At 41.7% G+C, this 16,635-nt stretch overlaps 4 protein-coding genes across 11 annotated transcripts in view; 1 reads left to right on the top strand and 3 right to left on the bottom strand.

Moving 5' to 3' along the window:
• The window catches only part of alph (protein phosphatase alphabet), a 79,396-nt gene that overhangs the window by 57,760 nt on the left and 5,001 nt on the right, over nucleotides 1-16,635 (top strand). For 5 of the 8 annotated variants that reach the window (XM_089263701.1, XR_016197327.1, XR_016197325.1 and 2 more), the window contains one exon: nucleotides 15,685-16,568. In XM_089263701.1, the coding sequence (XP_089119827.1) occupies nucleotides 15,756-16,568 (813 nt within the window). In that variant the 5' untranslated portion in view covers nucleotides 15,685-15,755. Of the gene's footprint in view, nucleotides 1-14,405; nucleotides 14,715-15,180; nucleotides 15,533-15,662; nucleotides 16,569-16,635 lie in introns of those variants that run through there. The other 3 variants (XM_089263691.1, XM_018107674.3, XM_089263696.1) reach the window with 3 other exon arrangements.
• On the bottom strand, nucleotides 7,847-8,603 carry LOC149092171 (uncharacterized). Its single transcript, XM_089256467.1, has 2 exons — nucleotides 8,205-8,603; nucleotides 7,847-8,149 (listed from the first exon to the last, which is right to left on the bottom strand). Exons 1-2 carry the CDS (start codon nucleotides 8,565-8,567, stop codon nucleotides 7,862-7,864), a joined length of 651 nt encoding a protein of 216 aa, XP_089112593.1. The 5' UTR covers nucleotides 8,568-8,603; the 3' UTR covers nucleotides 7,847-7,861.
• Nucleotides 9,452-10,348, bottom strand: LOC108659183 (uncharacterized). Its single transcript, XM_030383233.2, has 2 exons — nucleotides 9,889-10,348; nucleotides 9,452-9,818 (listed from the first exon to the last, which is right to left on the bottom strand). Exons 1-2 carry the CDS (start codon nucleotides 10,267-10,269, stop codon nucleotides 9,531-9,533), a joined length of 669 nt encoding a protein of 222 aa, XP_030239093.1. The 5' UTR covers nucleotides 10,270-10,348; the 3' UTR covers nucleotides 9,452-9,530.
• Nucleotides 11,738-12,651, bottom strand: LOC108655910 (uncharacterized). The gene is made up of 2 exons (XM_018107737.3): nucleotides 12,207-12,651; nucleotides 11,738-12,145 (listed from the first exon to the last, which is right to left on the bottom strand). Exons 1-2 carry the CDS (start codon nucleotides 12,582-12,584, stop codon nucleotides 11,858-11,860), a joined length of 666 nt encoding a protein of 221 aa, XP_017963226.1. The 5' UTR covers nucleotides 12,585-12,651; the 3' UTR covers nucleotides 11,738-11,857.

Here is a 16,635-nt window from a genome sequence, read left to right as displayed (position 1 = left end):
AGCCGCATGCTGGAACGACTGCGCAGCCAATGAAAAACCTTTTCACATGCAAATTTTTCGGCAAGCAAACATCACGTAGAGCCATCATCAATAAGGCGCCAGCTGCCAGCGCCGAGTGGGGCGTGGTGTGTGGTGGGCGGGCAAGCGTGCTTTGATTGCCATGCGATTGGCATGTGATTTTTATAGCATGCTCGCAGAGCGACTGCTTTGCATTTCGTTTTGCATTTGAATTTGATTTGATAAATTTTATGCTGATTGGAAAACGCTGCTAAATGCGTCCCCAGGTGAGGCTCGGGCTGGGGGCATTTAATTTGATTTCCCGCTCCGCCATTATTTTCCAAGGTGGCCCATTATTGACTAGTAATGTGAACGGGGAATGCGTACAGCAATGCCAAGCACTCGGGAGCCCATCAACGGCAAACAATGCTGCTGCCTGATGAATGCATTCGACGCATGCAGCCCCATCAAATTGGCGTCCCAGGCTCCGCCGGCATAGCGCAGGCTCTGTGGCGTCCCACAAATTGCCGTGCGCCTGATGCACTGATGTCTTCATAACACACATAGCTGGCCAACTGGCCAACTCGACAACTGGCTAACTGGCTGGGATGCTGTTTACCAGTCCATATACAGAGCTCAATTCGATTGCGTTTTCGTTAAATGTAAAATTTATACGCCCCACGTCAATTGTGACAGTTCACTCACTCACATTGCGGCCAGCATCGACAGGCGATTCATTGAATGGCCAAGCGGACTGGCCAGCACATACAGTGAAAGCCAGCTAAGCGGGATATCTACACGGAAAACTCTTTACATACAATATACTCTTACAACATACTCTTTACATACTATATCTAGTATGGGTGAGCCGCTGCTAGTATTATCTGCTTTAAGTTATAAATAGACTTACTGTAGCGCTTAGGCAGTACTCACTGTAGCATTGCCACACAATGCATGCATTATGACCATTCTAGTTCCTATCCTCGCTCTTGTTTTCTGCCCGAGTCTAGTCTCTCGTCTGTCCTCTGTCGTCCCACGTCTTTTGTGATATTTCGCATGCAAGAGGAAATTGAATTGAAATTCACAAAATATCACTAAAAAGGAGCTCGTTATGTGCGCTGCTCAGGCGCCGTCCAGCATCCCAGCCTAAGGTTTCAAAGTCAATTGCAAAAATTAGCGCTGCTCAGACACCCCTTTCAATGGCGTCCTCTGCGTTCTTCTTCTTCTTGCTGCTGCTGTTGTTGTTGCATGTGCCAAACTGTAAAAGTATCAAATTACACATCCGGCGGAAACAGCGTCGACTCGGCATCGGTTCGACTGTCAGAGTCGCGACATCGCTGTCGTCCTGCGGCACTTTTATTTTGTTATCGGACATCCTAGCCCTCGCCTCGCCGTAGCGTCATCGATTTCTGTAAAATTTTTAAGCACTGCCGTCTGCGGTTTTGGGCTCATGATGCGAGCCCAAAAGCGTAATCCCCATGTGACACTCGCCACGACAGCCAGCATATTGGCCGCGCCCGCCGCTGCATTGTCCTGCGTGGCTGTCGTCCAACCACTAAATGACTATAAAGTAGCAACTTCCGCGACTGTTGCGCAAAATCATTCAATTTCCGTTCAGGCACACTCTTCGATCCCTGCTTGATGGCTGATGGCTGCCCACTCTGGTAGCGACGCGTGCATGTTTGCGCATCATAATCGAGGGTGTGATTTGTCCTTTTCTGCGTTTGCCTTTTGCCAGCATCCTTATGAAACATTACCGCAATTTAGTTGCCTTTTGCGCCCCATCCACCCGCTGACGTTTCCCCCCATGTCGTTGCCTGCGAAAAATTTGAATAATTTTTATTACGTGGCGCGTTATGAATTTTTGATGAGCTCTCTCTGTGTCCCACAGTGCTGTCCCACAGTGCTGTCCCTGCCGCTGCTGTTGCTCATGTTCTGATTGTTGTTGCTGTTGTTGTTGTCGTTGTTGTTGTCAGAGGGCGTGTGGCCAGTTATCCTTCACTAAGCCAAGTGACAGTGGCACAATTTATTAGATTCTCAGCCTCATTGTGGGCTGTGTTGCCTTTCTTCATTTTTTCCTCTTTCTCTTTTTTTGCGTGTGTGTATGTGTGTGTTTGTGTGTGTGTGTCCCCAGCACCGGCGACAGCGACGGCATCGTCAGCATCAGCTTCAGCAGCAGCGTCTGTGCTGCAAGTTTCCGGTACGTGCGAGTCGGTGGCAAGCAGCGTTGCAGGGTCAGGGTGAGCCGTACTGAACTGGGCGTGCTGTGTAATAAAAGCAAATAAAATATTCTTTAATATGCGACACTCGCCATAGTCATCCCGGGGCAGCCCGGACAGCCCTCGCCCAGCCCTCGCCCAGCCCTCGCCCAGCCATCCTGTCCGACTGTGTGTGCAATTTGCATATATATTGGCTCGACAAGCATTAATATGTGTAATCCCGTAATTTTTTAATTAAATCAAATTGTTTTCTTTTTATTATGCCACCTACCAGCCGTGTGACTTTCGTTCGTACACTATATTAACAACAGATTTATCATAATGCAAAAAGGCGACTTGCAGTAATATTTAATTATTGTCGCAACTATCCATTGTAAGCAGACGCCTTTAATGCGAAGAGGAATCTTTGCAGAATAATAAATATTTATTAAATAATGAATACAAATATTAAATAATAAATAGTCGATGAAAAGATAGATAGATAGATGGACAGATAGATATGTAGATAGATAGATAGATAGATAGATGGATAGACAGATGGAAAGAAATATTGATAGATAGATTAAGAAATATATAGAACAATGGATAAATAGAAAGACCAATAGATAGACAGATAGATAGATATATAGATAGAAAGATGGATGAATGGATTAATAGATATATAGATAGATAGATTTAAAAGATGGATGCTTAGATAGATAGATAGATAGATAGATAGATAGATAGATAGATAGATAGATAGATAGATAGATAGATAGATAGATAGATAGATAGATAGATAGATAGATAAGTGGATGATACATAAATGAATAGATTTAAAAGTATATAGATTAATAGATAGATTGATAGCTAGACAGATAGATAATAAGATAGTAAGATAGCTAGACAGTCAGCTAATCAGATAGTCAGATAGTTAGATAGTAAGAATTTGAAAAATCTCAATATTAGACATATAAACAGGTATCATTCGATTACTCATTCGATTTCAGTTTATTCAATTCAATTACTATTTGTTTGTCTAGCGAAATTGCCCCTATTCAAGAAGCTACCCCCATGTAACCGCAGGGATCAATGTCACAGTTATCGCAACTACAGCTATGCTAACTATGCGTAACTGTAATAATTTTTGGGCAGAGCCATAAGCCACTGTACCGGCGTGCGTCATTGGCGCTGCCTTCCGGATTTGAAACGATTAAGTGATTCCATGCACACTGCATGATAATTGGATTAATATGCGCTGACAGCGGTCCCAGCGCAGTACAGCCCAGCCCAGACAGCGCCCTGGATGATGGGCATGCAACCACCAGGGTCACAGATGCGAACGCAGTCGGTGGGGGCGGCTGGACGGAACTGGATAGGCGGGCCGTTGCTCTGGCTAAATGGCAAATTATTGGAGTGGCGCAGTGGGAGAATGTAGGGGTTATTAAGTAGATCAGGCACTAGTGAGTGCCCTCGTTATCGTCAGCATCAAAATCACATATTCTCTCACTCTCTCTCTCGCTCTCACTCTCTTTGTATGTCATATATCATGGCATCATAATCATGGGAGCGCCACTGCCGAAGGGTGGAACGAATGCATAAACAAACTTGTCTTTGGGCTGTGACTTTGCCTTCGGCTACGGGTGGTTGGCGTTAACCCTCAAATTGTGCTGCTAACCCTCGGCTTTTGTTGGTGTAAACCAATTTAAGCAGCCCCGTCGTGGGCGGAGAAGCATATTCCAAGTGCCATCACAATGCTTGCGCTGTAAAGTCGGGATTACGATACGATGAAGTTGTATTGTACACATAAACATATTAATGAACGCATCCGCACCCTTTGCCGTGATTCTGTGAGCCAATTATGAGCGAGGCAGAAGAGTTTCAATTCGAAATTACTTTAAGCAGCTCGCTCGGCTTCGGGCCCAACAATTTGTCAGCCAAAATGTGAGCGGTAAACAGGCAAACAGTTCGGCATTTTGGTCAAACAACTGTTTGGCCACTTAGCTGTCCATTACCAAACGCCGCCGCTGGACAAACAAATTAAATTGATTTGCTTGCCGGGCCACAGAAGCGGCTTCCGAAGTGCCTGCCCATCAGCATCATCATCATCGTCATATTTGCCTTGGTGCTGGCGGCGGTGCGATCAAACCGAAATTATTTGACAATCGCGAGTAGAGCCGAGGCAGCTAAGTGCCCGACTGGAGTTGGGCAGCAGCTCCGATCAGTGGCTGCCTAATTGATAAAGCAAACCCTATGAGAATTAGCGGCCAACCTAAAGGCAGCGCTTGTTAGGCCGACGATTTTCTTATGATTAATATATTTGCACAATGCCTGACGAGCGCTCAATTGCCCAAAGGCGGCAACGATTTTAACACCTCCTCAGCTCGGATCAGCTGCGCGCATTGAGATGAGCTGCACAAGTGGGAAGCTGCCCAGATTCACCTTAATAATGTTGTTGTGGCTGCCTTTTATGAGTGTGTCTGTGTGTGTGTGTGTGTGTTGTTGTGTTGGTTGGCTCCTCATTAGTGGGCCTCATCGTCTCATCGTTTGAACTGGCCGCAACGCGCTCTTTAGACACTTGTTGTCTAATTACCAAAGCCACCCGCAATGGCACGTCTGGCGTTCTCTTTTTGGCCAGTTGTAAGTGTGGCACTGGGTGAAATCGTCGCCGAGCCAAGCGAAAGCCAAAGTTTCTCTTCGCGCCTGCACGTTAATCGGCGCTGGCTTTGATGCTCCGTCTCCGTCGCCGACTCTGACTCCGACTCCAGCTGCTGCTGGGCTTATATCATGAATCTAACCATTTGCTCTCGCTCTTGTTTAGCTTTTGGTCTCAGCTGGTTATTTTTCTCTTGTGGCTACGCAGAAGGTTCGATCTGGCTACGATAATGATCTGGCGCAATAAAATTGAAATGCGTCTGTTAATCGTTTCCAGATACATAATAATTTTCTGATCAAACATGCCCAGGCGGCGACAGCCCCAGCCAAAGGCGATCTCCAATGGAGATCGCAATTCTTCTGATCTTCGCATATCGATCACTGTGTTCGGGTATCCCTGCCGATCGAACGAACGAAATACGCAAAAATCACAGCGTTAGTTTTCAGATTGGCACTAGACGAAGCTGGGATGCTCTCGCAACTGAGATAGAGATAAGGGAAATTATATTGAAAAGCTATTTATGAAGATTGTTCGAGATATATAAAGTGAGACAATAATAATCTCTATATAGAAAGTTAATTCCTCTTTATAATGAGTTCAATTCCATGTCGCATGCCTTGAGCAAAGGACATCGAGTCAAGTGCTATCGTTTTTTTGAAAATGTAGAGCATCGAGCCCAATAAATCTTTGGCTTGGCGCATTTCTTGTTCTTGATACCGCTAAGCACAGTCAAATCGAAATGCTAAAAGAGCTATTGTTTGGGCAAAAGGGCCGCCGAAAACAAGATGAAGAAGAAGAAGACGAAGACAACGACGACGAAGACAAATTCGGACAAAGGGGCAACAGCGGAGCTCAGCTTGATAAGCATCGGCGGCGCAAGCTGCGCGATCTGCAGCGATCCTTTTAACGATGCCACAGTCAATATTTATGGCAGAGCTCGGCATAAAAAATGTCAAACGGCCGACTTGGAGGCCAAGCCAAGCCGAGTCTGCTTAGCTAGAAATTAGAGCAATTAGCTCTAGCCCCTGCTCTAGGCCCCGCTCTGCACTTGGCGCGCTCTTCATAAAAAAGCAACTAATCAGCGTTGACATGATGGACATAAATATATGTATATACATCTATATACATCTATATATGTATGTATGCAGCACATGCACGTATTCAGTGAAATGAGAAAGGAAAATGAAATAAATGCAAGGCTGTACTGCTGATTGCTGTTGTGACCTTTTGTGTCGGCTCTGCGGCTACTGTGGGCGTGCTGGATGCGAGTCGTAGCTTGTAAACAATTTTCATTATCAGATGATTACGTAATTTATAGAGCCAGGAGCTACCTGTGCGCGCGTTCTTGATCTGCCCGAAGCGATAACCAGCGGGCGACGAGGCATACACACACACACACACACACACACACAGACAGACACACACACACATAGCTATATCTATTCTATGCATTCAGCATAAATGTCAAAGGGCATTTAATGAAGTTATTTAACGCTGCGCCCCGAGACCGAGCCCAAGAGGCGGTCCCAGAGGCTACCGTTCGAGGACGAGAGACCGGGCGAGGGCGTACTGCGACTGCGATCAGGTCTGCTGATCATAATCTGTGGAGTTTTGGCCCGATGTCTGGTTTGCATTGGGCCAAGCGGGCAAACTGGTTGGGCAATAAAACGCTTGCTATAACGAGCAACAAAATTTGTAACGATTCAATTTAAGGCTCTGTACAAGCGTCGGCAAAAGATGAAATAGGCAAATAGACGCAAGTCCCCAATGCCGGGCGGCGCACCCCGCCCCGCACCCCTGAAGCTCCAGTCGATGGAGTTGCCGACACGGAGCCGTTTTGTATGTTGGGCGCATGTTGAGACCTGGCAAACGGTTCAATTCAATAAAATTTATGAAGACATGACTGGCAATTGTAGTCCCGACATCGGCAACGGGCATAGCCCCAGCCCAGGCTGAGCACAGCTCTGCATTGCGCCGAGTTCGACGTTCGAGTTGGCATCCTTTTCAAAACAGTTTGACGCCTACTTGGCCATTGCGGGGATGCCTTCCCATAGGAACGCAACGACAACAACAATTGCAACAACTGAACAACTCAATTGAAGTAGTTCGGCTTGACATTTTCCCGCAAATATTTCAAATTAATTAAGCGAAAAATTTGGTAGCCTGTTACGGCGGCAATTCACAAAAGGACGAAAAGGTCCTTTCGTGTACAACAAGATGTGCACTGATTTTTCGTATACCTGTCCGCACAAAACTGGGTGTGGCAAGGCCATAAATATGGCAAAGGATTTCAGAATCCTTGGCCGGTGCTACTGCCAACGGCCCAGTGCCATTGATATAATCGCCATATCGCAAGTGCTATCTTTCCACGTCGGACGTAGGGCCTCGTCGTACCTCGTCGCGTTGTGCGTGTGGGAAATTTGTGCGTCTTTTGTTGCCGCACTTCTGTCATAAAATTTTCACATAAAATCTAGTGGCATCGATAGCTGGGTCAGGCTTTCGGGTGGTCTGCCAACTAGTCCAATACAGTATTAGCTCGATATACATATATGAAAATCTCATCAAGTCGTATTACAAGTAGCTCGTTTAATTTGTAATTACTTTGTGCTGGAACTTTATCTACAGAGTCACAAATTTCTTCCTTCGGGTTGACTGTGTTATTGACATCTATTTAGTCTTCTATGCTAACATCTAACTTCTGGCTCTATTTGTATCTCAAATGTATCTATGTAGATAGATGGATAAATCTTCTGAGTCATATCATATTTGCTATCAGAACGTCTTCATATTATCATTAGAGCTTTCACTGCTCTTCAAAGTTTCTGATCAGTGTAACATTTGACAATACTTTTTCAGACTCATAGGGGAACAAGTAAGGTGCTGATCAATTAAATATACATATGTATCTAGTTCCTCTCCGTTTTCAATAATTTTCAATTCTTTCATTCATTCTGTATAGCCGTTTTGTATCTTTCATTTATTAATTTTGATGTGGAGCATCAACATATTATTAATAATCTGGATCATCTGGCCCTGGTGTTGTTGTTGGTGTTGAGGTTGGTGTTGGAGTTGTTGTTGTTCTCTCATAATCAGGTGTTGTAGTTATAATAATTTTGCCACTGAGGCAGTCATTCAGTGCCTCGTATGTTGATGCGGTAAACTCGACATATGTTCTCTCCGCATTGTTGATGCAGAGGTCCTTCGCTGAGATCAGTTTTTGATTCAGTGCCTCCATTTCCGTCATCATTTCAGTTGCATTTGTCGAAATGCCGTACATAGTTTTCGACTCATCGGAGCCCTTAAGAAAATAGTAGTTACGCTTTGTCGACTCGTCCTCTGGGAAGACTACTCACCACTTCAGCGTAGCACTCGAAGGCCTGTACGGCGCTCACAATTGAGGCGCAGTTATCAATCCGGCCGCAGGAGTTACGGCCCCTGGACGCAATCTGCTCACGCGGTTGCTGCCAGTTGGCATACTCTATGGCGGCCTGATCTTCGTACTGGGAGTTACACAAGTTATATTGCACCTCGTATTGGTCGGCGATGCTGTCTAAAATTGGTCTATAGAATGAAAAGCAAACAAGTCCGCTTGACGGATTCTGTGCGCTCAGCACCTCCGCCTGATGCTGCAGGCGTTGGATCTTTGGTATTTGCAGCTTGGCAGCAGCCATTACGGCCAGGCCGAGCAGCACCAGTAGACTGCCAGTCGACGACATCTCAAAGCTCTAGACAAACTTAATACAGATTTGAAAATTCTCTGCTTTTTATAAGGCAGCCATCTGGATATTGAGCAGCAATTATGGCCCCTACGCCTGTTTCGGGTTCTTAGAACTTGTAGCAAAACTTCATATGTTATCAGACACGCTTTTCAATTTGATATATGTAATTAGAAGCTGTTGCTTGCTGGAATTCGTAGCGCTAATTGACATATAATTGCTCTTAATTAATTTTCTCATAGAAAGAGTTTTGTCTTATCTATCTACTAAGCCAACGGAAGTAATTGAAATTTTCGAGACAACTAATTTAATTACAATTTCTGTGAATCTATAAATACTACATATAAGTATTGATATATAGGTATATAAATCGTAGCTTCCTATACAAATGGTATTTCATCTGGTAGTTTCTATTGATAGTTTTGAAGAAATCACTATTCAAGCACAAATTATACATTACCCTGAAAACTCTTCCTTAATATGTGTTTAGCATTTAGTAAAGATGATATGATATGCACACTGCCTTTCGATGTTTTTCCTACTCATGCAGCTTTTGAGTCTTAGCATCGAAAATTCCGCTTTGGTAGATACAGATGCCTTGCCAGAAATCTTAGTCTTAAACTTTTACTAGATAAATTTGTCTTTGGTCGGATTGCTTACATCTATTTATTGAGCACAGAGAGAGAGAGAGAGCATACACAGCAAAATATTCAACTCAAAAATATACTTAAATGAATCCAATTAAATTAAAAAAGAAAAAAACACTTGGATTTCTTGGCATTGGCTGTACAACAAAATTATGTTGAGAGTCAAGAGTTCTTTTAGATATTTTATTCTGAGTTTAAGCAAACTCTATTACAAATGTGTTTACAAAAACAAAGATGTTTGTTGTATGCTTTTATATTCATTTGAAATTTTACAAAGTGAATTCGCTTATTTGGAGCTGTTAGGGTAAGTTGGGGGCTAGTAGTAAGATGTAGTGTAATCATAAGAAGGATCAGGAGTTGTGTCATCATAAGGTGGAGAAGGTGTAACGGTGCCTACAGTAGGTGGATTGGGAAAGTCGTAGCCCAGAAGACAGTTATTCAATTGGCCATAGACCCTAGAGGTGTCCTCAACATAGTTCTTCTCCGCAAGGTTAATGCACACGGACTTTGCAGTCTCGGCCTCAATGTAGTCAGCCTTGCTCCTGGCAGCCAATTCCGTTGCGTTGGCAGAAATCGAATAGAAGACCTTTGAGTCTTGAGCAGCCTGAAAGCACATTTAAAGTTTTATTAGTATGTAATTTTATCAAGAGAGCAATGGAGCAACTCCTATTTACCGTAGTTGAGGCGCACGTGAAGGCTGAGTAGGCATTCGTAATCATATTGCAGTTACTGAGAGATCTGCAGGACTGATAGACACTCGCCTCAAGCTCTAGGCGGGCAGATTTATACAGATTGTCAATATTACTGCTGCATGTTTCATAGGCTTGGATGCAACTCTCGTACTCCACTTCGTAGTTGCGCGCGACTTGGTTCAGTAAAGGATTGTAGATAGAGAAGCAAGTCTGCGATGTGGATTGATGCGTTTCGGCCAGAGCCAAGCTCTCGCTATGAAGCTGTCGAACCTTTTGACCGGCTTTCAGAGACGGCTGCAGATTGCGAGCTAGCGCAACGCTAATGGTGAGACCCAGCAGTACCACGATTACCTTTAAGGACATCTTCACAAGGATATTGTTTGACAAGCGCACAGTCAACTCGATCTGTCGCTATAGAATGAATTCTCGAATGCTGAAATTGTTCGCTGTATTTATATCTAAGCGTTGCGACGCAGACTCTCGAATTACTCCATTATCTTTTAATTATTGATGTCGATGTACACAGCAGCAGGCTATTTTTTTAAGTGTAACTTTTTTTATCAAGTTTTTTTTTAACAAATTTCTATACTCATATGGAAAAAATCTCATTGATTAGATTATAATTAAGTAAAGCTACATATACGCTTATAAACATTTGATACACTTAATCAGGTCAATACTATCCCAGCTAAACTTCGAGCTCAGATGAATAATATCTATTTCTAGGATGTTGCAAGATTTTTTTCTTCTCTCATCAGTTTGTATCACTTTAAGAGATTTGAAACCATTTAAATACATACACAATGCTTATAGATTAAAACTATATATGTATATATGTATATGCGATATATCCTATATACTCAGATAAGACAATATCATCCGATTGCAAAAAATTCGCACGTGTATTTTTTCCGGTTCTCATTGTTTACGTTCAAATAATCATTCGGGTTCGAGGAATACCACTTATCTATAAACCTCAGTAAAGCAATCAAATCGTAACTTTTGAAAGTCCCCGACTAGAAAACACCCTAGCTACAACAATGAGCTTTGTTTTCATATAAACGAGCAAATAATTTGCAATGCAATATCGAAATATGAAAATGATAGAAACTTCAAATGAGCTATAAATATTCCCATAAACTTTAAGGAAATAAATTTGATAAGTATATATTAATTGAGGTCATAGGAAATAAAATTTGTCCATGACTAGCCATTACGCTAAACCAATAACATATATTGCCTCGGGTTCCCATAGATCTAGAGTATGGGAATTAATCAACTATCATTAGGTTTGATTTAGCTATAAATTTATAGCACCTGCTTTTGTTGTCTGTTTGATAATCGAGATAATAAATAGTTTGCAGGGTATATGTCATGCTGGCCTAAGAATATTGATATATCGATATAAAATATATGAAGAAAGTCATAAAAATAATTTAATAATCATGAACATATCTATTTTGCCTTAAGGCATTTTCATGTCACATTTTAAAGAGTCTGATGTCGTAGGGTAGACAGGCAGTGACATATATATTTACTGATAGCTCCTGTATTCGATTATATATGACTATATTAACAAAGGAAAATTAAATATTAAAATTATAATTTATATAATAATAATAATAATAAAAAAAAAAAAAAAAAACTTCTGTAGTAAAATTTAGCCGTTGGAATCATTAATGAAAATACCCCAGAATATTAAAACAACCCAAAAAATTAAGTTCCTATTATTAACATACTATTTTATTTTTATTTTAGCACTTTAAAGATTTGAGACAAATTGATTTCACTATAGAAGAATTTCTGCTCCAGATTTCAAAAGCCAGGAGAATTTGAATTTGAATTCATATTTATTGCTGCTTTCTTTCTTTGTTACAACTGGATTCAGCTATTTCCTTAATTATATGAATTACAAATCAATTTCAATATTTAAATGAAATAGACTCACAAATTACGCACTGGTTGAGGTGACTGAGGTCGTTTGGGCTACTTTGGTTGTGGGTTTCGCTGTCGTAGTCGAGGTAGTTGTGGACTTAACGGTAGAGTCGTTAATGTCACCATCCAGGCAGCTCTGCAGCTCGGTGTAGGTTTTGTCGGTACTTTCCCAGTAGACGCGCTCGGCATAGTTGACACAGAACTCAGCAACGGACTCAGCAGCGCGATACAGCTCCCTAATGGCGCCACCATATTCACTGGCGTCCGAGGACAGAGAGAACAATATTTTCGAATATGTTGAGCCCTATTGTAAGACGGAGTTTTGAATGTGTGTTAAGGTTCAGTTTGTCCCTCAGTGAACTTACCGTGCTGGCGTAGCAGTCAAAGGCATCAGCGTAGTTTTCGTTGCCATCGCACTTCAGAAGCGCATCACAGGTTTCCTTGGCGGTCCTGGCACTGTTCTCACGAGGTTCGTAGTATTTGCCGTCGATTCCATCACACTCCGACTTGTAGTCGTTCGCACACTTGTTGTAGTCGGACTCGTACTGATCCGAAACATCCTTCAGGATTGGCAGGTACCGGTTGAAGCAATACTGCTTCAATGCTGGGTCGCCAATGCCCACTCCACGGGTCTGCAGCATAAAGTCCACCAAGCTGCGATCGGCGCTCACCTGGGGCTTCACTGGCATCATGGCCAAGGCGGTGCCAAATACCAAGAACAATGGAACTGCTTTCGACAACATTATTTCCTTGTGAGCTACTAACTGGGAATGATTTGCCAAGGTGCTGGGAGCTAGATTTATACTCGCCGAAGATTGCATTGCAAGTTATCAATGCGAAAACGGTTTCATTGTATTCTTATCAAATCGAGATATCAATTCATCGGTTCATGATGGCAGTGGAAATATTCAGGAAATCATTTAGGTCAGTTTTTATTGGCATATAAATGATTAAATGCTCTATTGCCTAAGGAACTAAATCATAAAAAACATAACTGTAAATTAGACTTGATGTATTCAATATGATCTAATAATAATTAAGCTGAATAGCTCAAATTGACTTGTGTTTCATTTTTTTTACATTTTTCCTTTATCAAGGGAATACAAATAACTAATTCTAAGAAATTGACATTATTTTCTTGAATTTAAGGTGCTCCGATGGACATAATAAATCTTAAAGTTTTGCCTGGAATTTTTCCTACCTCAAATTGAACTATTGTATACTCTGTAAATAATGTAAGCTCAATGAGCATGCTGCTTATTATTACTGGAATATTATAGGGTATTCTAATTCGTGCATTGAACAAACGTATTTTTTGATTGTGAATGAACTTGAATTGGGCAACAAGTGTATATTTTGAGTGTGAATGAACTTGTTCTATATTTAAGAAGCAGTTATTGTCTGCTCTCACCTTTTCATTTTTCGCATATTCTGTTATCAGCTTTGCATGATGATAGTACGCATGAGCAATTCGATTGTAAATTTTGTTAGAAAAGTACCGGATTAAGCAATCAATGAAGATTATAGCACTGGTTAGTGATTATAGTCCATTATTGTGACGGCATCACTATATATATATTTGAGATACTAGAGGGAACTACTATCTGACGAATTTCTAGTTACCTTTAAAATTTTAGTTCTTGCTTACTTTAGTTGCTTATTTAATTTTCCTATTGATGATATTTTACATCATGTGTTTACAGGTCTTGGAACCTGAGGCTAGGTACATGCAAACACCAAAAACTGAAGCTATTTCATGAAGTGAATCATTGTTTAAACGTTTAGGACAACTCGACATTATATCACTCGTTATTCGTAAAAATTCACACGTGTAATTTGTCCGGTGTTCATCATTTACATGGATAAAGCCACTTAGCTTTTTGTGGAATATCTGCACACTTAGAAGCAATGTAAGTAGAAGTAAGAAGTAAGTAGAATCACCAAAAATCTAGAATTAATTTTTCTAATAATATTTGGCATTTCGTTTTACCAATGGCAAAATATTTGTTAGCAATAAAAGAATGTTGAGGAATTTTAGTGACCTCATTTTGGAACGTTGCTTATGATCCCATCATACTACGGAAGTATAAAGTTAACAATCGTTAAGCTCATATAATTCTATTTTATAGTTGCGATAGAAGTTAACAATTTCGGTAAGTGCTAGTGGGTGCAATGCCAGACGTAGCTCCTAAATTTCTTTGTATGTTGTTCTATTTAATTTATCAATAAATGAGGCAGGGAGACTAAGCATTCATATTATGTTAAATCAGCATTACTTAATTAATATGTTTTTTGGACCCTATCATTCAAATGCCTGATATGTAAGAGATATATCAAGATTGCCTAAAATTTTATATATGTATGTTATAACATTAACATTTACTTTGATCTATAAATGCATATATGGCATCCGTTTTAAATCGAACATATGTTTTGAAATATGCGCTCACTAGCGCCACCTATCGGATTACAGAGAAAGCCAAACAGTATATTGGCCGATGTATCGATGTGTATGCTCTCGTTCCAATAATCGATGTTAAAATTAAATATACATATATATCGAGTCAATGTATCGATATAAAGAAGATATAAACGTCAGTCGCTGTTCGTTTGTGGTTGTTTTTTTTTTTCTAATCAAAACATATATTTATTTTGCGTTATAAAAATATTACGTTTACAAGATTCAATAAGTGATTTACATCCGGCTCATTCGTGAATTTCTTTCGATGACGCACAAATCAAACAAAGCAAATTTTCGTTAAGCTGCCAAGAAGACACACTCACACACAGATACACGCAAAAGTTAGTGCAAGAACAGGCAAAGAATCGAAAACGAAAATTAAAAAAGAAATACCCGAGGTGAAATATAGTTGGTGCGTTTTGAAATACATTATATGGTTATATTAATGCGAGCGCAAATTTGCTATCGTGTAAATAAAAAGAAAAGGGCGTGTGAATGTTTATGAAACTTGTCTGTTTCGTTATATGCTTTTCCTCGTGTTGCCTGCCCCCTGCATGGAGCTCTCCACTGCGCACAAATAACTCACTTAGTGGTGAGAGCTATTGTGAATTTAAAGGCACTATACGAACTGTAACTTTAAAATACCGTTGGTGACTGCTAAAGCGGTACTCAGGCTGCCATTTAGATCGTGGGTACTTCGATTACAATCCTTCCCGACATTCAAAGAAATGTTCAATTAAAAAGTGCTTCACTTTTAAATAGCAAATAGCAAATCTGCAAACAATAGTTGCACATTTCTAATCGTTAAGTATTTAACTGTAAGCAATGTGATTTTTTGATGTAAACAATGCAACGCGCGCTTATTTCGCTCATCACTAGACGTGGCGGCGCGCTTCTAATTCAAGCTGTTTTACGCTTGACTGTAAGAAAATAAAAGCAAGAAATGCTAACACGGTACAACAACAATAACAACAAGAGCGAACGGTCGAACTAACACCCACGCTGAGCAGTAGCCGAAAGGCGTGTGGGCGTGCCAGTTCGGACCTGCGCTAAATTTAGCTACCGAGCCCGCGTCTTTGATAAATCGATGTGCGAGTGGAGTCAAAAGCCAATCGGGGAACCGCTAACTGCAACAACAACAACAACAAGACGATTAAAAGAGCGCAGCTGCATTAAGTCAAGTGTAGGCGGTTAAAGGCTCAATACGCATCCTTGATTCCGTATGCTTGTGTGAGTGTTCGTTCATGTGTCAGTGTCATTCTGTTTGTGTGCGTGTGTGCGTGTGTGTGTGTACGTCGGGTGCCTAGTTTTTATAGATTTTTGCATGTTACTCGGAGAATTGTTTTAATTCACTCAACAGTCTCACTGTTTCCTCCCCACAGCAAGCGACGTCAAAGGCGGGACTGAACCGAAAGTAATTCCAACTAGTACACACACATTATGTTCAATAGATATGGGAGGATTCCTGGATAAGCCAAAAACAGCAAAGCACAATGAACAAGGCGAAGGCAACAAGTTGCTCTTTGGCGTCAGCTCGATGCAGGGCTGGCGGTGTGAAATGGAAGACGCGTATTATGCTCAAGCCCGCTTAGGCAACGCTTTGGAAGGCTGGAGCTTCTTTGCGGTTTTCGATGGTCATGCAGGTTGTAAGGTTTCGGAGCATTGCGCCAAGAATTTGCTGGACAGTATCATTACCACAGAGGAATTCAAGAGTGGGGATCATGTAAAGGGAATACGAACTGGCTTTCTGCGCATTGACGAGGTGATGCGACAGCTGCCCGAGTTTACCCAAGAGGAGGAGAAGTGCGGCGGTACAACGGCCGTTTGCGCATTCATCAGCTCAACGCAGGTGTATATAGCCAATTGTGGAGATTCACGCGCGGTGTTGTGCCGCCAGGGTGTGCCAGTGTTTGCTACCCAGGATCACAAGCCCATTCTGCCCGAGGAGAAGGAGCGGATTCACAATGCTGGCGGCAGTGTAATGATAAAGCGTGTCAACGGAACACTTGCTGTATCCCGTGCCCTAGGCGACTATGACTTTAAAAATGTTAAGGAGAAGGGCCAGTGCGAGCAGTTGGTCTCCCCTGAACCGGAAATCTTTTGCCAAAGCCGCCAAGACACGGACGAGTTCCTAGTACTCGCCTGTGATGGCATCTGGGATGTGATGAGCAACGAGGATGTATGCAGTTTCATATACTCCAGGCTTAAAGTGACCTCAGACCTGGTAAACATTGCCAATCAGGTAGTTGACACCTGTTTGCACAAGGTACGTCTTTATTCAATTATTTCCTCTGTTCAATATCTATATCTCTTGTATTTCTCTATTTGGATCC

Source organism: Drosophila navojoa, chromosome 2 (assembly GCF_054131105.1).
Source record: "Drosophila navojoa isolate 15081-1374.11 chromosome 2, UAZ_NAV_1.0, whole genome shotgun sequence".
NCBI lineage: Eukaryota > Metazoa > Arthropoda > Insecta > Diptera > Drosophilidae > Drosophila > Drosophila navojoa.
This window is presented reverse-complemented; position numbering and strand designations above follow the sequence as displayed.